This window comes from Centroberyx gerrardi, chromosome 22, assembly GCF_048128805.1.
Source record: "Centroberyx gerrardi isolate f3 chromosome 22, fCenGer3.hap1.cur.20231027, whole genome shotgun sequence".
NCBI classification, from domain to species: Eukaryota; Metazoa; Chordata; class Actinopteri; order Beryciformes; family Berycidae; genus Centroberyx; species Centroberyx gerrardi.
In genome coordinates, this window is record NC_136018.1 from 18,005,420 (window position 1) to 18,032,062 (window position 26,643).

General features: G+C 47.9%; 1 protein-coding gene across 2 annotated transcripts in view; it reads right to left on the minus strand.

The window, feature by feature from the left end:
• The window catches only part of nrp1a (neuropilin 1a), a 66,266-nt gene that overhangs the window by 38,155 nt on the left and 1,468 nt on the right, over positions 1-26,643 (minus strand). For both annotated transcript variants that reach the window (XM_071896911.2, XM_071896908.2), the window contains exons 2-4: positions 25,729-26,158; positions 23,687-23,861; positions 5,078-5,259 (exon numbers count right to left, since the gene is read on the minus strand). In XM_071896911.2, coding sequence (XP_071753012.1) covers positions 5,078-5,259; positions 23,687-23,861; positions 25,729-25,795 — 424 coding nt within the window. In that variant the 5' untranslated portion in view covers positions 25,796-26,158. The remainder of the gene's footprint in view (positions 1-5,077; positions 5,260-23,686; positions 23,862-25,728; positions 26,159-26,643) is intronic.

Below are 26,643 nucleotides of genomic sequence, written 5' to 3' on the forward strand. Positions count from 1 at the left end.
CTACTAGCCCCAACCGCTGCTTTTAAGCAAACAGCTGAATTTACGACGGGAAGTAAAGAGAGAAGAAGAGGTAACCTTGAAAACACAACGTTTACCAGCAACCTCCAACCAGGCGCTCCAACGTTTACTGCCTGCCGTAATGGATTCCTTTAACACTCGTTTATATTGAGCTCATCTCTTCTGGATGGCGGAGTAAACAAATGTCGGTCCGTCTCGCTCGCTGAGTGATTGGAGTTTGTTTAACGGGACAAGCCATAGCCGGCAAAATGCTATTTAATGGAGATCTGATTTCAACGTGCGCAAGTGCTGGAGATTTATACTAAATCTTAAATAAATATCATTTCAGCATTAGGGAGAAGGGCCTCTTTCAACTGTTAGTCCCTTGATGACTTGTCCTCTATGTCTCTGTTTAGCCGTGACTCCAAAGCGCTGAAAGCAGACCGGAGACTGGGCGTTAATCATTAGAAAAACCTTGCGCCAAGGAACATGCCTTAAACGCGACAGCCCCTCTCTATTTTTTTTTTTTACATTTCTCTCACTCTCTTTCTCTCTCTCTCTCTTTCCATGCATCCACCTCTCTCTTTTTTCCATCTATCCATCTCTCTCTCTGTCTCTGGTCAGGGTTATTAGGGGCCGGAGCCATAGGGGCCAGAGGTGTTGTTCTTGGACCGCTAAGTAAATCACCACTGTTTATGTTCCATGCGGCTCTCTGGCTGATCATTAGCCCGGTCTACAACCCCCACCCCACCCCGATGCCCCCCACCCTCCACCCCCTCCTCCGTTACTGCCCCCATCCGTATGCCCACACTGACAGAGGGGTTAATGGAGGGTGGAGAATTAACTCTTTCAACACTAACTCAAACATTAACCTGGAGCCGGTGGGGTGTCAATCTTTGAAATAGATGGAAAGGCACGTTTACATTGACCCACAACCCTCCCACCCTCACACACACACACACACACACACCCCGAGGCGCTGCACTTCCAGCTGACACACTGACACGGCATTTAGCGTGTCGACTGTGCCGATGATGTCGCTTCCCCCCCTTCAGTATTGCCAATGAGGGATGACACAGAGCGTTGATGGGATAGGGGATGGGGGTATGGAGGGTGGGGTGGAGGGGGGTCGCATGCTCCCTCCGGCTCCCCTAAAAAGAGAGTTGTTGTCTTGGGTTTCCATGCGGGCAGTGTGTGTGTGTGTGTGTGTGTGTGTGTGTGATGACAGTACGTCTCCATGCCAGATGTGACCTATGCCATCGGGGCGTGCCGTCCATGAAAGCTGAGTGTGCCCCCTATTAAGCCCCCTCCTACACACACACACACACACACACACACACACAGACACACACTCACCTTCAAATTGTTGACACAGGTGTGTGCATGTAGTAAAAGCGCCCGCACCACAGTGACATGATAAACAGGGCCTTTTGTGTGAAATGATGATGATAGTGATTTTCAGTGTAAGGAAGAGACGGTGGATGCAACAGACCTCGCTCCAGTAGACTTAACCATTCTGCTGAGTAAGTGTGGGGAGATAGAGAAGAGTTTGGGTGTGTGTGTGTGTGTGTGGCCGAGGAAGGGGGGGGGGGGGGGGGCCCTACCAGTGGCACTATCTCTGCCTCCTCGCCCACTTCAATGGGCCCACTGCCAGCCTTGATGTGGCTCTAAGCGAACTGCAGAGTTGTTAACGGAAAACATATGTGTCACGTATGTGTGTGTGCCAGTGTGTGTGTGTGTGTGTGCATGTGTGTGTGTGTATGCGTGTGTGCGTCTCCGCATGCACGCGCATCCTTAAGGGGATACATCATTCCAGAAACACTTGAGGATTTTAAGTGAGACAAGATGACAGGATAAACACAGACATTTGCTCAGAAGATGAGCTGTGATTTTTTACAGTCTATGGATTGTGTTGTTCAGAGAGCCGGTGATGGGTGGGAGGAGGGGGGGGGGGGGCGTTAGTTAGGGCTGTTGGGCGAGATGGAGGGATCAGGAAGAATGCATGGCGGTGCAACTCTAATGGATGAGCTACGGGGGACTTTGGAGGGAGAGTAACACTCTGGCAGCCGAATGTCTCAGTGAGGCTCTCATAGTTAAAACTAGTTCACATAGTTAGAAACAGAACAAGCTTGCATAAAATCGCCCCATATTGGGTAATGTAAGGCTCAACTCAGTTTACCCATCTTTTTAGGCCAATATAGAGCTTTATGATAGTATACATCATACTAAATAGTATCAAACTGATGTAAGTTACATGAAAATAGGGGTTTTCAAGGGAAATAAAAGCACAAATTAATGCTTCTCTGAAAATAAAACTGATTTTTGTATACATTGGTGGTTGCTTGCCTTATAATGATCGCCGACTGGAGGTCCATCCTTTTTATTTCCCACTATATTACTAGCACAGCCATACATAAAGAACACTAATCTGTTCCCTTCCGCTCAAACATTCCTCTGTATCACTCTCCTACTGATTTCTCTTCTCTATCTCTTTCTTTTTCGCCATCGCTGTTCCCATCACTCTTTCCATTCCCTCTTCGCAACCCCCCGCCACCCCGCCCCCATCTCGCTCCCCCTCTTTCTTGCCAGACTTCAGCCGGCGGAGCGAGGCTGCCAATTTGCAGGCCATAAAATAAATAGCCCATGCTAATTAAGATGGTTGGATTGGATGGAGAAGTAGAGAGAGAGAGGGGGGGGGAGTGCGATGTGGAGACGGCCATAGAGAGCCGCAAAACAACCTGTTCTCTACCAATTAGACACTTTGCAGGCCCGCCGCTGATGAAAGCCAGGGCTACCCTCCAGCTTGTGTGTGTGTGAATGTGTGTATTTACATAGTTTGAAGCTTAAGTGGATGAACCTACACGTACTCGTATATGTTTGCATGTGATCTTCGGGGGGGGAGTGTATATATACACATGTTCGCCTTGTGGGTATATTTATCAGACGGTTGACCTTGGCTCGTGTTTAACCCGGGAGGGAAGGCAGTACTAGTCCCCGAGGTTGACTTGCAGTGATCTCTATCCCTATAACCACAGTGGTAAACACCCTGCATTCTTTGCATTCCCCTTCATTGACATGCATGACTGCAAGCCTCCCGCTCCTCCATTCGTTATCACAGCATCTGTGTATCATCATTAACTTTACATGTGTTAGCCAACGCAAGCCCGTCGATGTTTTTCCCAACTAATAACCTGCTTGTTGATAAGCTTTGCTAATCAGCTAGCTTTGTATCTCTCTTTCTCTCTCCTCGGTTGGTTCTCTCTCTCTCTCTCTCTCTCTCTCTCTAACAAACAGGGCTGTTAATTGATCTCAGAGCCCTGGTCTTGGCGGCAACTAGTGCTTCAGTAGTCAAAACACACAGTAAATTCAAAGCATAACAAGAATCTGGATCCACTGAGGGAGCGACGGCACACCCTTGGTGCTCTTCTCCACAGGGAAGGGGGGGGGGGGGGGGGGGGGGGTCCTAGGAGTAAAAGACCCAGGCGAACGCGTTCCGTCTTGGGTAAAACCACCAACAAAGCCCCCTCCCTCCTCCTCTCTGGATTTCAGGCACAGATCCTCATCTAGCTCCAGCTCTCTCGTTCGGACTCATTCTCTCTCTGCCTTTCCCTCTCTCGCTCTATCCACATTTATACATCCATATTTCTTGCTAGATCCATATTTCCCCATATCTCAACACCCTCTGAGTGTGTTCAGCAGTCCCCCCTCCCCCCCCACCCCGCCCCCCCCCCCCCTATCGCCACGGGGCCCCTAACACGGCTCATTTATAATCAGTCCCGGCTAATAGATGAGACTGGGAAATACCAAGCTAATCATGGGAAGAATGTAGTGGATTTAACTACCCTATCATGGGGAAAGAGGCAGCGTGTGTGTCGATGTGTGTGTGTGTGTGGCTATGTGTTGGGGTGGAGTGTCGCTTTGATCTCATAAATGGACCCACACTCCACCAGCTGCCCTCCTGTGATGGCGACACACACACACACACAAGCACAAACACACACTAACCCAGATTAAAAGCGACGAGGGACCTCGCAGGGCCATTCATCATGTCTCCGAGGTCACGGGGGGCCGTCCCATAGACTACCACTGGGGTTAATTAATGAAAGTGGAGTCTATAGCACCTGTCTGCCTCCCAGTCACTCTCGAGATATGGGGCCTCCTCCTCTTCCTCCCCCTCCTCCCCCCGCTCCAAACACAGGAAGGCGATAGACCAACAGGAAATTCTCCCTTTTGTTGTGTTGTGTCTTCTGATAAGACACACACATCCCCTGAGGATATTTGCGGTTTATCGTACCTGATTTCAAACTCTTAGGTCTTATTTTTAGGTAGGGCCTTAACGTTAAGGAAGGAAGCTCTCCCTAGGGTGACGCTATCTTCAGACTGATTGGATGCCATCGCAGCGGTATACAAACTGTATCCTATCAGAAACAGGAAGAGGTGAAAGCGCTTCCTGAGCCCAAACCCTTATAAGGGAATTGAATTTACTCTCTCCTCAACCAGCTACAATGAGGACAGGTTTGTCCCATTGTTGTGGATTGCCATCTGAGAGAATAAGGCAACATGTGAAAGCAGATTTTCAATAGTAAGCAAATGACGCTCTTGATTATTGCACAACAATTCACACCAGAGAAAAACGACTACAGTTATGGAGCATATGGGAGTATGATTCATTCATTTTGAATGGAGCATATTGTTTGCCATATTGCGATTGCATAATTTGATGCTCTGGTGCCTTGACTAAATCACAAACAAACCATGAAATGAGACGGAGAGCCTCTTTCTTGGCCCATTATCAGAATTATTCCTCTAGCGTCCATACTGTATCCTACTGTGTAAATGTAATAAGCTTGGCTGAAGGCAAAATTCGGTAATTCTAGTATGAGCAACAAAGTATGATTGAAATTATGTATTTGCGATGTGGAGCCTGCAAGAGTGTTTTGTGTAAGCTAAACCTGGAAGTGGACAGCTGGTGGGAACACAAAATGGACTGTGGGCGTAGGTGTGGTGGGTCTTTTAAAGGGACTGGAGCAAGACGGACCTGACTCAGAAGGTACGGTTCACATCCCCCCCCCCCACTCACCTGTTTTGAAGATCTCGTATCGGATGGAGAAGCCTGCTCCGTGGGTCTCGTAGTCGGACACAAACTTGATGAAGAGCTGGTTGCCGGAGGAGACGACCGGGGAGGGGGCGATCTTCCCACAGTACTTCCCCACCAGCTGACCGCTCTCATCCACACCGTCCCGCACCTCCACATAGTCATACCTGAACACAGAAAAGAGAAAGAGGGGCACGGTCACTCCTCTGGTGCTTTCAACACCTTTTTTCACTCTTATTTTGTTCTCTACTATGTAGTTCTACAGCAGTGATGGCCTTGGAATATTAAATTGGATTAGTTGGAAAGGACATTAGGATATTCAGTTCATACTATTCATGTGCACCACACACAGATACACACAGACACACACACACACAAACTCACACATTCACACACAGAGGAGCATATAAACACAGAGCAACGCAGCATATTGTGTAGGTAATGTAGTGGAAATAAAACGCACTGTACTAATGAGGTCTCAGGTTAAAACTGGGAGAACAGGTGGGCAGGCTATGCTCTCATTATATTGTGGCACACACACACACACACACACACACACACACACACACACACACACACACACACACACTGCAGAGGTTTTATAACAATGCTCCCAGCAGCATTGAGGCCAAGTTTATGTAACAGCTTTAACTATTGAAGCTCAGCTGAAGAGTTGTTTTCTACCTGTTTAACTACGGGATAGCACTGACAATGTGTGTGTATGTGTGTGTGTGTGTGTGTGTGTGTGTATGTGTTTGCGAGTATGTGTGTTCTATAAGAGAATATGGCAATTGACAGTGATTATATTTTGGCCCTTGGCTTAGGCAGGTATAGAAAGAGCAGGTGTTAAAGCTATCAAGCACACATAGCCTCATTGGGACTGCTAGAGCGCGCACACACACACACAGACACACACACACACACACACGATCCACAGCCTATTCAAATGGAATTTCAGACCCACGGCTATTGAGGGGAGCAGCCGCCTAATTGAGTCAGCACAGAGTTTAGGAGCAGGAGAGGAAAACAGCTTCAAAATAGGACTGGGAATGGGAGCCGTGGTACGCACACAGACACACACACACACATACACACACACACACACACACACAGAAAACGGCATGCGAAACTTAAGACGGTGGAGGAGAAATTAGAGTGACCAGCCAACGAGGGTGGTCTAAACACAGCCCCTGGTTATCAGTCTGCATGTTTATATGTGTGTACTTCTAATTTTGTAATCTTCCTCGCTGTTTTGGGTGTGTGTTCATATGTGTGTGTGTCTTCACTATGTGTGTACGAATTGTGGGTTTTCCTCTAGTGCCTATATGTGTGTGTGTGTGTGCGTGAGATTTGGTGCAGGAGGGATGAGATGACTTCTCCATGCTGTTTTCTTTCTGACTGACGGGGCGAGCGCCGCTCCGAAAGCAGAGCTGGCTTCAGGTTTCCGGAGTATTTAATCGCCCGTAACACCCGTTCCCGACGAGTTTTCAGCCGTGTGAGCCACTAGATATTCCTGACCAAACCCTGACGATCTGCTGTTTTCCCCCTCCATGTTCCTCATTATCCACCGCCATTAAAAGAAAACAAACACAAGACCTAGACCTGGCTGGAACACACCGTACATACATTTGCGTAAATTCACACACTCAGTCTCACTCTTGCATTCATTTGTGTGTATGCAAGCACAATGTACAGCAGGTGTGTGCACACATGGGCACACACACACACACACACACACACACACGTTCCTTTCTCTCTCTCCTTCTCCCTCCCTTCGAAAATATGTGCCTTCTGGGCACAGGGGCCCATTTTCATAGTTCTGCTTGATTCCCAAATTACTGTCAAAACATCAGGCCTCCTTAGCGAGTCTAAATTCACTTAATGCATGGGATTTCACACAAAAAGGCGATTTACACTTTGAATGATGGCTCAGGGTGGGCTAAATCCCTCAGGTGGGGCCAGACATGTACCCACATGAACCCCTCGCCACCCCTTTTCTAGTAAAACGGTTTCCTTCACCTGCATCGAATTAAAAGTGCGTATTTGTGAAACTGAAATGGCGTTACCGCAGGTGATATGGGAGGGAGAGAGGGGGGGGGGGAGACGCCTACTGGGTTTACACACAGTCGTTATGGGCAATATTATGACAAGTTGCAGGAGTCAGCTAGACCGGTCAGAAAGTGTCCACCGAGGGGAGGAGAGAGCATAAAAAATGGAGAGCTGGAGAGGAGTGGCACTCCTTGAAATTGGGTCCCCTGAGGGGGCACGATGGATGGATGACTTCACTCGTCTTTCTGCCCGGCTGGAGTGATCTGAGGTGATATGGAGCTGTCAGCATGCATCAAGCGCCTCCTCTTCTTCTCCTTTTCTCTTTCAGTCTTCTAGTCTCTCAGGGTGAAAGGGTTGGGGCTGGGCAAGAACGCCGGGAACTTCTGGCTGTCTCTAGAGCCAATAACTGCCACAAGGCCCTGAAACACGGCCCATTGCTCCTCAAGCCTCTTTTCAGCATCCACTCTACAGACGCTTTGCAGCTGTGTCACAAATCTCTCCTAGCAACCACAGCTGCCGCTGTCGTGGACGTCGATTGAATGTACACAAATAATGGATAATAATAAACGGACCTACCTGAAAAAGGTTGCTGTGGTTTGGGAGTAGATCCATTCAGTAATGTTAAAAGTAATGTCTGAGAAGATAGATTTGTTTCCAAATTTAGATTACTGTGACACAGTAAACTGTACTGTCTTTAGCCCTAGTTACTACTCCACAACGAGTTAGCTTGAGAAGAGTCAGCTCAGTTAACCTAAACAGTTGGTTTTTGGCAGTTAGCTAACTAGCCAGCAGGCTAATTTAGCAAATAAGCACTACTAGATACGTTAGCTAGTGTACAAATCACGTGTAGGCAAGAAGACCAGATACTATAGTTAGCTAGCTAACAAGCTGACATTATCTGAGCACAAAATTAATCAATGACTTGACACTTCCAAGTCAAAAACAGCACAGAAATGAACCATTATCTTTTGAATTTGGTTGAGACGGCCAAGTGGTTGCTCTCAGCCATTGAGGAACTCCAATATGGCCGCCAGAGGACGCGGTAGGCTACATCTCTTGGGTACATCGATTGAAAGCTTCGGTCCTCTCAGCCAGGCCTTCCTAGCCTTTACTCTGCGTGGAGATATTTTCACTCAGAGGTAGAAACATCTGGGAAAGATCTGAAGATATATTGCTTTACCCCAGTTGAGCTCTTTAGATATCTCTGTTTTGATATCCTTCAGGACCCCTGGTGTTACCTCTCGATCCTGGCTACCTCTCTGATGTTCTGCTGGTAATGAGCTTGCTGTGTTTGCTTCCCTCTCTACCTTTCTCTCTCTCTCTCTCTCTCTCTCCTCAGGTTGTGATTTCAGACTGGGTCTTCTTCCTCTTCTCCTCACCGGCCCACCAGCTGTGGCAACAGGCCTGCTCGGCTTACACAAATACCACTTTGTTTCAGCTACTTTATCAGCTTCAGCTCAGTAAAAAATAGTAGTTTCACGTGGTGTTTACGATGTTATTCCCCCCCATGCTTTGCGGCACAACGGCCAGAGAGTCGCTCATTATTTCGTTTAAAGGCTTCCCCTGAAGCGGGTATCAGCTTTCTGTTGTTATGATGTCATTATCTTGTCATATAAACACTCATCCAACTTTAGACACTGCAGTATATATTTATGGTGAAAGCATGCCATTTTCGCTTATCACACGATAGTTTCTAATAGGTGTAAAATTGATCATCAGATCATTGAGTCAGATGATTGTGTTCCAAGTCACATGTTTCTGCTTCTAGTGAAGCCTGCAGTGTTTCTAAGAACACATCAAAACTGAGAAAGTAGTGCGAGGAATTGCAGCATGAGAGTCTGCTTTCATTCTTTGCCTCTTGTCTCCATCTATTTTTCTCTGCTTAGAGGCTCTGCACTCCTCTCTTCTCTTTTCTCCTTTCCTCTGCTCCTTTCATCTTGTCTCCTCTCCTATATTTTCCTCTCCTCTCCTCTCCTCTCCTCTCCTCTCCTCTCCTCTCCTCTCCTCTCCTCTCCCCTCCGTCTGTTGGTTCCCAGCTCACGGCAGAGAGCATCAATCTTCTGTGGCCCTGCTCTGTTCTATCAGCCGACTTATAATTCACCTCAGTGCCTCTGCCTCTGCAGCTCTCTGCCCCCCCACCGCCAAAAACTGAGCGTTGCCAGACGCCTAAAAAATTGATGCGGAGATGCATCACAGAGAAGAAGGAGAGAAGAGCAAGCTGCCGGAGTACAGCTGAAGGAGCTGAGCAAGTGTTTGTGTGTGTCTGTGTGTGTGTTTTCATTGTTTGTGTGCATTTTGTGTGTATGCATACATGTGTGCATGTACATGTGTACAGTATGTACATGTGTGTGTACAGTATCACATTTGTTTATGTGTGTGTGCTTGAAGAGAAGCCCGAAAGCCAATGTTTCTCTCTAGTCTGTCCTTGCAGACTCCTTATTCACCATCCCAGGGAGAGAAATAGATCCCCCCGCCCCTTCCTCTTCACTCCCTTTTTGACTCCTCGCACCTCCACAAAAGCTGTTTATTGCATTTTTACCCTGGCACATCATCAGCCATCTCGGATGGCCCTCGTAAAGGCGGCACAGCGGGAGAGAGGATGCAGATGGAGGAGAGAATACGCCTAGGGGGTCCTTGTCGTGCTCTACGCGTGAGGAAAGAAGAGGCTTTCTTCTCCAAAATGTCTCTGGGGCCTCTCCTCATGTCTAAATGACTGGTGCCTTCGCCAGGACTCCAGCAGTTCTGCGCCAGTGGGTCCACAAGCTCTGCTCTGGTAACACACATCCAGCCAGGCCCTTATCATCTGGAAGACATTATGGGAATCGCTTGGCGGGGCAGTTTGACGCCTCTGAAAGGCTCTCCTGTTGCCAGCCGTGTTAAATGTAGCTCTAATCCATTGCTCTAAACACCTGCGAGGTCTCGCTCCAGGTTCGAGAGTCCGCAGAGAAGACGGAGGACAGTTAACAGCCTCTATCCAGGATCATAAAGGACACAGAAAACCCTCAGAGAGAGCAAAGAGGGGAGAAAACCATGCTCTTTTTCTGAAGAGCATTGGCCTAGTTTTGAGCCCTGGACAGTCCCAGTGTTTCGGGGTTTGCCTCTCATCTCTCTCCTCCTGACCCACCGAGTTAAATTTAGATCCCTCTCCTCGGGGGCCCGCATGATAATTCGTTATGTTGTATTATTGTTGCTGTTGTTGTTATTCCTCATGACAATGCAATCCAGCTGAGCCATGCACCAACTGTAACAACCATTTATCTGTCTAGTCTGCTTTGGTCTGGGTGGGCCTGCCTCTCGCCTGCCAGCACACTGTAATACACACACACACACACACACACACGCGCGCGCGCGCACACACACAGTGAGCCGCCTACCGCAGTGCTAATAGTGAAAACGGTCTGCCAATCCAGCGGGGAAATTAAAGGGAAAAAAGGAGGGGGGGATGAATCTAATTCTCAACGACCTTCGCTTCACCGACTCAAATGTATTAGCCTGCCTTCTTTCTTCAGGCACAGAGAGAAAGCAATCCGCTAGTGTCAAACGAGAACATTAGCCCTCCTTGCAAAGCCAAAGAGAAGGCGACAAACCACCGGCCTAACAATATAACAGTTATATTGCCTGGAGCTTTCCCATGGAAATAATCTGTCCTCCCTCTATAAATGTCCGCTTGATATGGTTCTACAAAAGCAATACAATCTGAGGCAGTGGAATAACACTATGACAGACTGTATAAGCCTCATACAATTGGTTACGTTTCTTAATCGGACCATTTATAAGCTCAAGCATGCTGTGGAAAACCCTAGAACAAGAGCTATTTCTTTGCTATTACTTCCCTTGGTTCGGCTGTATATAGAACAAATTGCCCGGCTCTTTTCTCTGGCGTTTCTCTTTCTGGGGCTGTCACAGTATAACTCGCTATCGCACGAAAACATGTCACCTACAACATGTCAAAACATCTCCGGGTTAGACAAACCGGAGTGGAAAAGCCTAAACAACGGACTCGGGACAGCTCGGGGAGGCCCGGGGAGACTTAACAGGAAAAAAGCCGTGTTGTCAGCTGTCAGAAAACTCCGGCCGGAGACTTCACGTGTTAACGAGTCTCGGCTAACAAACTGTCACTTGAGGCCCCAGCAAAACATCATTAACGTTTGTACAAGGGGGCCCGAGACAAGTTGATCTCCGACTTACTTTTTCCGAGCCTGGAGGGGACATACCTCGCTGAAATAAAATGGTCCCTCTCTGTCTTACTCCTTCTCCCTCACTCCCCCCCTCTTGCATGTGACATTCATTAACCCGCACTAGAATAACAGGTTCCGTCTTTCCTCGGGCCCAGGCCAGCCATAATGACCCCCACGTCAGTTTCCCTTGATAGACAAGGAAGGAAGAAGGAACGGGGCAGTAAACCGGGTCGGTCTACCTCTAAATGTTCTCGACGAAAAACATTACCTCTAATCGAGTTATTAACGTCATGGTTTCATTGGGAGGGAAAGACCCCAGAGCTAAAATGGAAACTTCACCACAGGTGTCAAGCAATCAAGGGATTTTTTTTTACAGCATCTCCCTCTTTTGATGTTTCTCCAGTCCTACATCCACAGGAGATTATTGCAGGAGTCGACGGCCTCAGAACCTGGCGACCCACCCAGTGGGAGAAACCAACTACCTAACTATTAGTTTTTTCCAGCTAATCAGAGCTGATGTGTTCAGAAGTGGCTGCTTGCTGGAGAGGGAGAAGGGCATGACTTCTCCGCTCACCACCACCACATGGACGGATGAGTAGATAGGAAAGACGCACGAACGGATGGATGTTCCCCGCCCAGAAGGCGCAGCTGCACCCCGTCCAACGAGCGTCTTTGGGTGTCACCCACACGGGCGAACTCGGCGCACTCGTATTTTTAGATGCCACGGCTGGTTCTGATTTTGTGGCAGCCTCGGCCGCACGTTCGTAAAGCATATTCGCTTTCCTACACGGCAATTATCATTAGCATTGATGGATTTAGCGCGCCTCCATCCATTAGCTTTCCTAATTACACTGTCGAGAGATCTGCTGTCGCCAACAATCAAATTAATGAATTTGGCTATTTAGACTCAATTATTGCACCCCCCCCACCTCCCTCCACAACACACACAATAATCCTTTATTTGGAAATATGAGCACAGACTGACAGAGGGAGAATTCTGGCCCGAGGGGGATCCGTCCTGCTAGGCTCAGAGCTGGCTCACACTGCTGTGAACTGGAAAGGGGGGGGGTGGGGGGGGGGGGCGCTTAAAAAAAAGGAAATAAAACTGACCACAAAAGCTCCCACTGTTAGCGGGCCATCTAAATCCCCTGTCCTCATCTCACATGTAGGGCCCATTGCTCTTTGAACCCTTCAGAGGCGGAGGTATGTTCAGCTGACTTACGCTCTATTCCCACGTGGGGCCAATGATGTGCCTGCAGGGCCCAAACAGATCTGTGCATATTTCCAATGGCCCCATGGGCGCATTCTGACGTTGTTTCCTCATTTAGATCCTGAAGCATGACAAATGGGTCACAATAACATGATTATAGAAATGGATGTCAGTTTAAAAAAAGAGAGTCAATACATTTGCTGTGTGTCGTTATTTAGCCATGTTATATATACCGATTTGCCTTAAGTGCTGACCTGCCCTCTAAATGACACTGCTGACTTGAAGATAAAAAAACTATTAACACGCAATGGTCAAAAAAGCATTTCAACTATATATCATATTCACAGTATTCTAACAGGTGATTGTAATAAATGAACAGGTGGTTATAATCAAATGACAGCTACAGCCAGTGAGCTGTGTATATGGTAAAGCTCCATATTGGTAGGAAATGCATGTGACATCATGGGAATATTATGAATAATATCAAAAGATACAGTAGAGAGTTTCAATAAAGGTCTTAGAGAGTGTTTTGAAGGTAATTTGAATGTTCACTATGACTATTTCAACCCTGAACTGTATACAAATCAATCACTGCACTGTCGCTGTGTAAAGTTAAAGACTAAATGGGAGAAATGGTTGTAGCAGTGCGTAGTACTGAGAGTACCAACTAGCCCACATTCCTTTTTCTATTACACATCTTGTTATCATGAATAAAGCAAGAATGAGTAACCACAATTAATTACAAAACTGCCCATGGCAAAATGGAAATACGCATTTAGCACTTTTTTTCTGCTAAGTGAGCTTCGGAAATTAAATTGCTCAGCATACACCAGCGCTCCATGCATATTAGTGGACGATGTATGCAGATATGAATATTCAAGCTCCAAATGTATGCTTTTGAATATGAAACAATGCACCTCTGGGTGAATTTCTAGGAAACGCTTTATGGAAGTAAATCTACAGTGTAAAAACTGGCCATATCATATAGTCATTTCAGACCTATCATGATGCAATATAGCATTTATACACCCTGTCCTGGAAAGGTTCAGCCAGAGACCCTGTGATATGTTTAACAAAGGACCGAAAAAGAAAAGCAAGAAATTGGTGTAAAAATAGAGAAAAAAATAAAATAGGAAGAAAACAAGCCAAAAACAAGCCAATAAGGTAGACAGGATGAGAACGCTCTCGTATTTTCTCCGAGAGAGAGGAGAGAAAGAGAGGGAGGGAAAGAAAGGGAGGTAAAGAGAGGCGCTCCAGCCCATTTCTGGGGCCATTACAGGAGGGAATGGCTCCCATTTGTCCCACCTTGACATTTGAGAGGATCTCTGATTACACAGGAGAGAGGGGCCAGCAGAGGTGAGGGAACAGAGAGCCCTCCACAGGGGGCTCAGATGATACGGCGTCGTTACAACAATGAGAAGTCAAGGGTAAAAATAACAGGGCAACGGGAGGAAGGGGGCGACGTGGGACGGCGGAGCAGATACGCACCGTCTTCCTTTAAACACACAATCCCCTCCCTCCTCTCACCCCCCCCCGGGGCACCTAGGGGACTCAGTGGCGTGGATAAGACGCTGACACGCACACCCCACTGGGAGGGAGGGAGCACTGGGGCTGCTTCATCTCAACTCGCTGTATAATGAAGACCCCCTCGCTCCTCACAGCCAATCGCAAGCCAGCAATTTGGCAATGGGACGTCCTGGTTTGCCGGGTCATCCTGTGGTCATTCACAATGCATTAGAGTATAACACATATGTCAATGCCTTATAGACTATTACCGGATATCCTCTTGTAGGATTACTATAATTTCCCTGACTGCATGGATAGGATGTAGTACATAAATATAATGGCTGATGCTCGGCAAGGAGAATCACGAGGAAACGTAGAGATGATTGTAAACAACCTTGAGCCAGTGACCCACTGAACTTTGCATGGGACAAAAATTAGATGAGTGACCGCTGCATGACTTCAGGATTTTACACGCCGAGGAAAAACAACAACAAAAAGAATGCGCACTCCTCAGAAAAAACGAGAGGAATCCTCAAAACTACGCGGCCAATCATCTATCTGTCAGTCTGTGAGATGCTAGCGTGCTCCCTGCTGGGGTAATGAGCTGCGTGTGAGGAGCGCGGACGGCGCATTCAAAGAAGTGGAGGAGGAAGGAGGAGCGAGAGAAGGAGAGGAGGACGGGAGGAGGGGAACTGAGGCTGGGGTCAGCTAGAGGTAAAGCCTTTGGGTGCCGTTCAAAACTCTCTCCTCTCCACAATGGACAGGAAGACAGAAAGGGTGAGGGGGCGGGGTGTGGAGGGAGGGCGGGGTGTGGAGGGAGGGAGGGAGGGAGGGAGGGGGGGGTTAAAGGGAAATAGACGGGCGAGAGAGAGAGCGCTGAAGAGAGGGTGAAGGCACGTAAGTCGAGCGGGCGAGAGAAGGGGCGAAGGAACAGAAACAAAAGACAGAAATAGTGCAAGTGGCTGATAGAGGGGAGTTGGCAAACGGGTCAGTGGTGTGGAGAGTGCCTTCTCTCTCTCTCTCTCTCTCTCTCTCGCTCTCTCTCTTTTTCTCTCTGTCTCTCTCTCTTTCTCTCTCTCTGTAAGATTCTTCATGGCTCCGCACCGGCTGGGAAGCTCGGGGGCAATAGTAGTAATAACTGCACTGGGAATTATTCAATTAAAAGCCCCATCCGCCCCCCCCCCCCCGTCCTCCCTGAAGCCTGCGGAGGTGGGGGAGGTTGAAGGGCGGGGGGGGGGGCAGGGAGCAGTCTGGGCCTGGCGCTCTGTGACCCGGTCATCTGGCTGGACTTGCAACCGCTTGGCTGGGAGCGGAGGAGACCGTGAACAGGCCCTGGGACAGTGTGGTGGGGCCTCTGTCCTGCATACAATACACACAAACAGCCAACAGCCAACCGCACCTGACCTTAAACCGCACCGAAACCTGAAGACAAAGACTATTTCTGGTCTGGACAGGAAGAGGAAGAGGAAAGAGGATGGTGATAAAAATAAATTGGCCAGTGTTTTGACAATATGCACGACACATGTTTGCTAGTGCGGCGGGCTGATCGGTCGGTTGCCAGATACAGGCAATTTCCTTTGAGCGCTGATCAGCCATTTGGATATCTACCTTTTAAAACCACATCCTGCATTTCAGTCCGATCGCCTTATTGTTCTCACTGCCTGCGCAGGACTCTCAGATTTTTCCAATGATGCAGCACTTTGAAAGCCAAATAGACCGTGCTGCGAGGGCCGGGTGCCAAGCGGTGCATCTCGTCCGTAGTGCCGGACAGAGGGGCTGATGGCCGGGTTTTATAGGGCCGATCAAAGTGCTGATGGCCGGCCGTGCCCTTGCCAAGATTTGGAGGGCGAGCTGACCCTTCCATTTACTGGCCCCGCACTCTCACGCCTGCCAACTTGGAGGCCGTCTGTCCAATAATATTATCTGCATTCTGGTGAAATCCTCTGGGGGATTGTGTAAGAGTGGGGGTTGGTGGCGGCGGGGAGGGGAGGGGCCGTCTTGTCACTTATCCCCTCTGCAGGGTTCATCCTGATGGGGGCTGGAGAGGCGCCAGAGGTACAGGGTAGTAATAACACTTTCAGCAGTTCCCCACTGTGATAATACCACAAAAGGTTGCTGTGAGGCTGAATTTACAGTCTTTTTTTTACAATTACTGCCGCCTAACAAAAAAAGAAATAAAGCCGTGAGAAAAAATACCAAAAACTGTCGCGGCAGTGGCAATGCAAAAGAAAGACCGCAACTTAATGTTGGCAATTTAGCAAGGAAAGATCAAGCGGAGCGCAAACAAAGCGAGGGCTTGTGGAGTGAGTGGCTCTAACTCAATCAGAGAGCAGTGGGGTACCGCCCCATCAATCACTGTCTGCTTGCCGCCCAGGCCGAACCACGCCGAGTTGAGTGGTGGAGGAGCACCAGCGAGCCGGCAGCCCGCTGTGCGCAAACACAGTGACCGAAAACGACCCCGGGGACCCGGGGCCGAGACGGGAGGAGGGGCCCCGGCTTTACTTCCTACCTCGCTTACCTACCGCAAACAAACTTTGCGTGAGCCGGAGCGCCTCCAGGGCCGCGCCTGATTGTTTGAATGAACGGCCCTATTGCTTCCGAGCCCCCCCGCCCATGTCCCCCCCCTCGCGGATCCCGAAGCACCGGGGCTTTAGGGCAACAAACAGGCCGCGTAGGACCAGGGCCACATCAATCAAAATCATGAGCCCCATTCAAGGTTAGACCACTAAACGAAACATGTCTGACAAGCCTGGACACGCTGTATTATAGAGCCCCGGAGCTGCAATGGGCTCTCATCAATTAAACTAAAGGAGCCTCTTCTCCCTCCCTTTCTCCTCTGGGATGGGTGGGGAAGCAAGACGTTGGGAGGTACTGTTTCAAAAACACTAATCCGCCCCCCGACTACTGCTCCGCCACACACTGCCACCCACATCTCATGAAGCCTAATTATTCCTCGTTCATTCATTCCCCCGCCCCTCTTTGTTGTTTTCCACGCAGCCTCAAAAGCTGGAAAGAAATCACCATTTCTTACATGGAAAAAAAAAAGAAGGCGAGAGGAGGAAAACCTGTTGCTAATTATATTATATGAGGCAGAGAGAGAGAGAGAGAGAGAGAGAAAGAGGGAGACGGTCCTTATTGCCAACTGTCCTTTGGAAACAGAAACGCATAATTGAATTATAGCCTCAATGGTTAATGCTTTTTCATCTGCGCTGGAAGGAAAATGAGTATGAATTTTCTTACAGGCAATAGATGTGTGTCCAGATAGAGAGCTGAGATTACCAAATGTTGTCCTCTAATCATGAGCCTCTCCGTACGGCTCCTTTTCTTCACAATCTGTTTTGGATAAAAAGTAAAAGACCATACGACAGACATCGCTAAGCTGTGTGGGCCGCGGCTTCATTCCACTAGAAAACTTCCATATAGGGAAGCTTGTATTGGTTTGAGGCTGGAAAGAAGAAAAAAAAAAAAAAAAAAAACACCATCCGTCTGCCAGAAACAGCTTAGTGACACTCAATCCCTGGCGAACATGAGGTGCTGACTCCCACGTCGAGTTGAAAAACAAAGCAGGCGGACACGTGAGGCTCGCCGGTGCCTTTGAGCCGCCGGAGATATGCGGCTCCAAATCCGCCGTGTTATTTATGAGCGCAACCCCTGTCTCGTCTCTCTCTTCCGCCTCCTCCTCCTCCTCCTCCTCCTCCTCCTGTACTGTGAAGTGGACTTCCCCCCCGCTGCGAGGCAGAGTGGCTCGCCTCCCGGTTGTGGTCGGGTTGTGCATGAATCAAAGTGGTGACAGAGCAGCGGGGAGGATGGCAGATGCCACGGCCAGAAAGCTTTTCAATCAGCCTGCCCTTCCAAGCCTCGGCCAAGGTGAACACTTCACCGGTGGAGGAAGAGGAAAAAAAAAGACCCTCAACCCCACGGTCTGCCACACACACACACACACACGCACGCACGTATGCATGCATGCAAGCACACAGACCCACTTTAATCCTGCTCATTAGCCAGAGAGTGCCATTAACCCTTTGTGTTTAAAAGAGAGGGAGAGAAAGAGAGAGAGAAATGCGGGTGAAGGTCAACAGGTTTCTGATGCGACAGCTCTGTCTGCTGTCCTGTCTTCTCTGCCCTCTGGTTCATTATGAAGGTGAACACTTTCTCCCGGGGGGGGGGGGGGCACATTTAATACCATCAGCCCTCTGGCTTTCATCTGGGAAATGCTATTTACAGTGCTTTGAATGGGTCACCTGCCTCATTAAGCGTGGAGAGTTTTGCAGGTAGCAACAGGGACGATGTAAATAGAAATTTCAGATCTGGAATACTTGTAAGTTGGAAGTTTTGCCATGCTGAGTAAATAAGGTTTGGTATAATTGCTGTGAAGTGCAAACAGATATATTCAAAGTAGATTGCTCTTTGTGCTGCCACTGACAAGCTTTTTTTTCCCCAAGGCACACTGTTTCAGTGTAATTTGACGTATAATTTAATTTCCATTGTTACGAACTGTGGGAGTCTACTGCTTTGGAAAATACCAGGTGCATAATTTTGGCTGCTTTTGTCAAACCCGGCAGTTAAAAGAAGCGGCGTCGCCCCACGCACTCTTTATTTTGCTGTGCCTCTGCAATTTCGCCGCCGCTTTGAACTCGCCCGGCGCGGATGTTTCTCTGACATGCACTTTGAGAAGAAGCGCCCATCGACAACAGAAATAATGTTCGCTAACAGGCCGTAAGTATCTCCAACAATCCGTGTCAGTCCAAAGCCTCTTCCCCTCGGCCCCCGGGAGGTCACATCCCTTCCCGTCTTAAAAGCCTCCACTGCCGCGGGAGAAAGAAAGAAAGAAGAAAAAAAAAAGGCCTGTTGCATTCCAGCCTTATTTATTTTCCTCCATGACAACGGCTGATGAACGGTCACGCAGCCCCACTTCGCCTTATTTGCCCGTGGTCGTCTTGCGGAGGAGCGGGGGGGGGGGGGGGGGGGGGGGGGGGGAGAAGGAGCTGTTTTCACAAGATCCAGGGAGGAGAGTTACGGCTCTTCGCTCCCCAGCTGTGAAGCTCCGTCGCCCCGCCTCCTCCTTGGAGCTGCTGCACGTCATTCAGGTGGTATGGGGGTATTCGGGGAATTAGGGAAAGTGGCCAAGCGGTATCGCTGCCGGTGGATCTCTTCCCTAAAGCCCCTTCTGTCCTTCACTCTCACTTCCAAGAAACAGGTGGCACTCATTGTTGGCCGCTGTGACCATATGAGTCAGGATCTTAGTGGGATTCCACATAACAAAGGGGCTATGCATGGGGGTGAACCCAGTATAGACCCACGGTAGGGTTATACCCCCCCCCTCTGCGCTCCAACCAGCTCCTGTTAGTCATCTCAGGACTCCAAGCCTGGTCAGGAATGCCAGGAGGGGCAGGATGTCTATTGTCGAGCGGCACAGCGGAGAATGTTTGCCTTCCCAGCAGGCCGAGCAGCTCTACAGGGGCAGCTCGGCGGGGGGTCGGAGGGGAAAGCAGCAGAGAGGGGGACGGCGAGACGGGAGGGCTACAATTAAAAAGAGGAAAAGAGTGCTTTTCCAAGCCTTGGGTTACAGGCGGCTGAGGGCAAGGGAGCTCCAGCTGACTTCTGAAGCGCTGCGAGGCGGGAGGCTCTCGCCGGCTCTCTCTCTCCCCCACAAAGGGCTGCTTGAGAGGGCATTCCTCGAATATCTCCCCCCACCCGACCGTACAGCCCGTCTGAACCCCCTACCCTCGTCTGCACAGGGCTGCATGGACTGTCACACTGGAATTCAGTGTTCTCCGAGGTCCAGAAAAATACCGTCCAGGCGTACAGAGAGAGGGAGAGGGCTGAGAGAAGGGGGCGAGAAGGAGAGACGGTCTCTTTCTCCTTTCATTTTTCACCCGCTTTCTTCTGCTCCTCAAAAAACAAGCAGAGCAGCCTTGACTGACTGGTTGGCTGCGAGGGATTTCAGTGTGCTGAAGAAGTAACTGTTTTTTGGTGTGGTCAGCAAATCCAAAGGCATCAATGATTCATAATGTTGTCAAGAGTACATCATATGAGTAGAAAGTTGGTTCCCCTACTAAAGTCAGCAGGAGGGAAAGAGATGGAGAGAACAGCCTGCAGCTCAGGATAAAAGATTCCCCAGGTCTTCAATGGTTCAATGGTGAAAAACTCTAACTTGATCAGACTTCTGAGCAGAAAATCTCACTCCAACAATGAAAAGCGTGGTCTGTCTTACAAATTAGATAAATTACCCTTCCCTCTGCCATAAGCGAAACCTGTCTGTCACTTGTTTAGATTCAAATCCAACCGAAAGCTCCATTTTTCCTTCAGATGGCGGAGCCTGTCACAGCCAGACAGGCCTGACAGCTCTTATCAGATTGGAGAGAGAGAGAGAGAGAGAATGGGCACGCAGGGAGGGAGCGAACCAAAAAGCATATCTATTTACTTCGGCTTTTTTCACTGCAGCTTAGCTTGCTCATTCCAGCGATGTTCAGAGCGAATTGACTCCAAATATTTGCCTTGACGCGGGCCGCGCCTTCGCCTCAAACTTCATTAGCTGCGAGAGCGGCGAGGGCGGCCCAGCCGAAAAAACTCCACTCTGCGAAAGTCTACAGCGGTGCGTGAAAGGTAAACACGTTCCGCATTCAGAATCGCAGGGCTCACTTAGTCCCCTTATCTCCGTGATGAAGTGTTTTCCTCCTCCAGCTCTCAGGATACAGGCCTCTGCACTTCCCCAAACAAACCTGTCAAGGGCAGCGCACACGTGCAACAACACCGGCGCGGCCAGGCTCCGCTCGGCAGAGGGCTGTTTTTCTTTTTACGAGCCCCACTTTGAGTGCTCCTTGTTTGGTTTGCTGATAACAGCCATGTTGGGGAACATGTGGCGCATGTGTGTTCCATTTGCCCGCTAATTAGATTGCAAGGCAGTGCACTGAAGCATGCATTGTAGCCCCCCCACCCCGCCCCAGCCCTCCACCTCCACCCACTCTGCCAGTCAATCAGATAAGGAAGCCATTCTGGCTCTCATCAGTTTCCATTATGTAAGGGTTGTTTTGGTGAGCGGAGCCGCGACAGGGAGTCTGATGGGTCCGACACAAATCACACCCGGCTACTGTCTGGAGATACAAAAGCCATAAGGAGCATGCATCCGGCCAGTCATAACTGAGTTACCTATCTACCTTGCTATTAACACGACGACCTCCCCTCACGTTGCATAGCGGCATCATTTCAAATCAAGGAGGAAAAAATAAATCTTGCTTCACAGCTACAGCTTGCCAGCTAAAGCCCAAGTGAAGCCGAGGTACAAGGTGGAATAGAGTGAAGTGGAACTAAAGCCCCATGAAAACCGCTCCATTAAAACATTAAAAATGAAACGCCACACCGGGTTAAAATAGGAAAGGCTGCAGGTCAGGACGACCCCGCTTTCCGGCGCAAACCCTCTGCACGGCTCACATGAATCAGCGGCGACTTGATTAAGTTTCACAGCCGTCTCCCCAGGTTAGTTGTTAGTGTATCCTGTAGCCATGCGGTTTATAACCCCGTGACCGCACCATTGGCTGGCTCTGCTCCAAACATAATAAATAAGCACATTTGGATCGGGGTAGAGAGAGAGAAAAAAGCGAGATAGAGAGAGAGAGGCACTCGCAGCTCACGCACAAACACACACATTACACAAACTACATCCACTAACAAATTTATGAACAGCCAATTAACCGGCAATCCGCACTCTGTACATTCGGTGGCTGCTAAATGAAAAGAGCAGAGCTAATTTGTAAATGATACAGCAATGGATCACAAAACTCAAAGCCCGCCCTCCCTTCAAAAGAAGCCATCTCATGTGTGCCTCGGGCCCGGGACTAAATTCTTTTTATTGCGTGTGTTTAGACACAGGAAATTCATTCCTGGCTAATTTCATTATGGGAGGTATTGTTACTGCTACACCCCTCCGCCTGTCTTTTTCTCTCTCTCTCTCCTTCTAACCCAGCATCTTGGACAGTTTAATAGTCCCCCTGGTGCTGAAATCGGACCCAGAAGAAGCGTCAAGGAGGATCCACCCTCTGCAAAGACGGGGCCTCATTCAGCCTGCCATAAATCTCAGGCAGCTGTAAAGAAAGGTTAAAGTGGTATTGAAATGCGGGATTAAAAATGAAGCCCTGCAAACATATACAGGGGCCATTCAAGGAGCACAAAGGCAGCGTAGGGCCGAGGTTTTTGGGCGGAGTGGGGATACAGTAACAGGATCCAGCAAAGCCCTGTACTCTCCAAGGCCCTGCAGCGTAAACAAACAGCTGAGACACACACACACACACACGCACAAAATCACACACAGTCACACACACAGAGAGAGACAGGCAATCAGAAGGAGGCAGTCTGCCCAGGCAAGGCTCACCTCGGGGCACCCACGCTGACACAGACTCATCACATTACTGTCTGTCTCTGGTTTCACTGGCTTAACCTATCTATCTGACGACAGGCTATAGCCGCTTAGCCTTTTGTTGGGCGCGACAGCTCGCGGCTTACAAGTCAAATAGGGATCGGTAACTAACCCGCTGACTGGCTGGTAGAGAGAGAAGAAACACACAGCAAAATCATCCATCTTAACCAGTCGTTTTGTCCAGTTTTGAGTCTTACTTCGCTTGAAATAAGTGAAGAAATCTGCCCAGTGGGGTGAGATCATCACTTGTTTCCAATGTAAATCAACTTGTTTTCGAGAACTTTACTGAATCAAGTGTCATTTTCTTGATACTAGTGGAGAGATCCGCCTTGCAATACACAGACACTGGTTTCTAGAAAAAAACCTACATTGGAAACAAGTAGAATTATCTCCCCCACTGGCAGAATTTGTCACTTGTTTTCAGAACAATGGGATTTTAGGAATGAATAGGAAACCAAATGGCTTATTAAGATGGACATTTTCTGCAGCCACAGTGAGTGGGCTCCGGTGCAGTTTCTGGCCCCATGGCCCTCCGTCAAAGCCTCCTCCAAAAGCAATTCAAATCAATATTAAACTCCCGGTGATTTCATTCCACAACGACGAGACGCGGAGACATTCCAAAACCAGACGGTCCGGGGCAAGACATTCCTATTGCCATATGTAGTGGCAGAGCAGAATTGCATTAACACAGCTTCAGCGGATCTGCGGACACTAGATGGCGCAGTTTCATGTGCAATATGCATGAGGGGAGGAGAGGCATGAGAGTCACACACACATGAAATATTCACACACGCACATACATTTTCACTCACATATGAAATACTCGCTCATACAGATATGAAACATCCGCACATAAACGCTTACTACTAAATACTCACACATAAATAGACTGTGTGTGTGTGTGTGTGAGTGAAAAGCACAAGTGTGGATTGGAGTTCTACAAGGCTTCTCATAGTACTCCAGTGGTCCCAAAGTGGGGTTCGGGGGCCAATTGAAAGGGTCCTTGAAAGGGTTTTATGGGGTTCTCAGACAGTTAAATTTCACTATTACTCTTATTTCATTCACTCAAAGTTAGCAGAATGAGAGAATCTACATAAGAATGGGTATTTTAATCAGATCAAAGGTTTCACAAACTTCTCCTCAGATGCGGGACAGAATCTTATCGACTGGGGAGTCTATGGAGCCGAAAGCGTATCTGCTGGTTATGGAAAAGATTAGCAACTCTTTGGTGTACTCACTTGCACTCCCGGTCCTCCAGATCAAAATGCGGATTGAAGTTGATGAGGATCCTCTGGTGAGGACCAGGCGCCGTTATCACCCACACGCATCTCTGAGAGGGGAGATAAGACGCCGGGTAGCCGGGCGAGGTGAGGTAGTTGGCGTTTGTGATTCTGATGTTGTCTCCACATTTATCTGCAGAGGGGAGTGAGAAGCTTCTTTCAGAACATAAACAAAAAAATTCACTTTTTCATTTTTGGCTGGTGCTCTTATCCAGAGCAGCTTACAAAGAGGGAAGAATTTAGGAATCGGTGCCTTGCTCCAGGACACTTGGGCAGGACACACGGCTGCAGCTGGGTTTGAACCTGACACCTTCAGCTGGCGGGGCAGTCTCTCATACCACTAGACTACTCTGATACTCATTGTGAGCTACAAGTTTTTGTCAGGATTGCTATGTTTAACATCAAACTGCGTGTTAAAAATGTTTCTGCAACAAATGTTATCAGGCATTTAATCATCACTCAACAACTCAATTCAATCAATTTGACTTAAAATATAAAGTTTTTATTCTGTGGAATTGAACATTTCCTTCATGGAGATTAAAAAGAGAAATGTCTATCTATCTATCTATCTATCTATCTATCTATCTATCTATCTATCTATCTGTTATTCTTATATATTTTTCTCATGACTCAGTGTTTATACATTGTCAATAATATCCCTACCATCCACTTAACTTGGTCAAATGTTGCACTGAGCTATCCCCCATAGTGTCCCAGTTAACATGTGGCCACAAAGTGTTAGTTTAATGTTAGTAACAATGAGCAAACAGTGTTGGGTCTGAATAGAATAGAATAGAATAGAATAGAACAGAACAGAACAGAACATGGCTTAATCCAGCATTTGAGCTCTTGAATTATTAGATTAATTTAGGCAATTCTGAGATAAGATATCTTTAAGTTATCATAATAAGAAGAACGTAGCTGCTGCCTCATATAAGAATAAAATAAGAAGAAGCTTTCAATGGCCTGTTCGATTAGATATATAAACGATCCAAGTAACGCAGAGGTCTGGGTGGAGGTTAGAGGCGCAGAAACCCAGACTTGAGAGAGGTTAATACGTTTTATCGTTTGCCGAGGCCGTGCAAGTCATCGTTACAAGGTCGACGAGTCTGTTTCTGAAACTTCCCTATATGTATTACATCATTAATAGGAATTCCCCTTTATTTTTCGGAAGCAGACCACTGTTTTCCAAATTATAGCCTATTTATCTCATATGCGTATTATATGTGTATTCATGCTTTATTGATTAAAGGCTTCACTATCTGCTGCTCTATATAACCCTATACGCAAACTACTTGAAATTCAAATAAAGTAGGTTTATTAAGTATATGAAGGTTACTTTTTGTATATGGAATAAGTTGGTTGAGCTCATGGTAGAAACGAAACTGATGCTGTAAGAATGCGCAAAGGAGAACATAGGGAAGTACCATAGTCTATTTTTGAGTCAAGCATTTCTCCACACTTTATGAACTCCATAACGCACACAAACATACACAGCAGTTTCACAAGGAATATTAGGCCTGTAATGACTACTAAACTCACGGAAAATGACTATAGTAATCCTATAATAAAATTTCGAAGAATACTATACAAGTCTCACAGGAAAACTATAAGTCACTATAGAAATATTTTATTGTGATACCATAGCAGAAAACAAATACCATAAAGTACGTTAAGGTCACTATAAACTCACTATGTGCCACAGACATACTATAGGAATATTATAGGAATATTATAGTGATACCATAGGAGATGAAAACATGCCATAAAGTAGGATAAGGTCAGGATAAAATCACTATTCAGTTCCACAGCCACACTATAAGTCCTTATAGAAGAAATATAGGGATATAAGAGGGATTTTTCGTTAGGCGGTGGCAGAATAGGCAGGTGAATGTGAGTTTGCCAAAAGATCAGCGCAGATAGGGCTAATCTTTTACAAAAATATTGGGATTAGTAGCCTTGCAGAGTAAACATATATACATATCAGATGTCACACTTACCGTTTTTGAAAGCCCTGGCCACCAAGAGGATTCCCATGAACAGGATAAAGACTAATCCACAATGCATCCTTGTTTTGTCTCCAAAAAAATAAAATTACGCATATAAAAAAAACGAAATAAAACTCCTCAAAAAGCTTTCTGGGCAGTATTCTTCTTCGTCTTTCCCCTCTCTTAACTTGGCAAAATAAAGCAGAAGTGTTTGTTTGAACGAAGTTGGAACTGATCTGAGTGCGGTCTCAGGTCGCTGGCATCCTGTCATTCAGCTCCTGTTTCCTCTCTCCTCTGCCGGGTGCGCTCCTCTCTCCAGCGCCGACGGTGCCATATCCTCTCCAAAGAAGTCAAAGCAAAAAAAAAGAAATCAAGCAACAACCCCGCTCCCTTTTGCGTCCCTACTCCGTCAAACGATGCCCACGCGGGAGGTAATCCGTGGCTGCGGAGGAAAGAGACACAGACGGAGAGGTAAGCAGGTTGGAAATGCCTCGATGTGCCGCGCGCTCTGGACGTTCCCAAATCTGACAAGACGCGCGGTGGCTAATACTAACAGGGCTTTAAAGGCAGGGATACACCCCTTCCCCAAATTGTGCCCACTTTGCTTCTATAGGCCCACAGTGGAAACTCAGAGGGGCTGATGATTGGCTTGATTACAAATAGCCAACCTATGCGGGAAAAGCCCCTCTTCTGTCTTTATATATAAGCGGAGCTGCACACACTGAGTCACAGAGCGCCGGCAGTCCGTTAAGTGACAAGACTCACTCTCTCTCTCTCTCTCTCTCTCTCTCTCTCTCTCTCTCTCTCTCTCTCTCTCTCTCTCTTACACACTCATTCACCCCCCCCCCCCTCTGCCTCTCTCTCCTCTTACTAAACAGAACTAGAAATTGTAGAATGATACTGTACAACTATCACAACAAAACTACA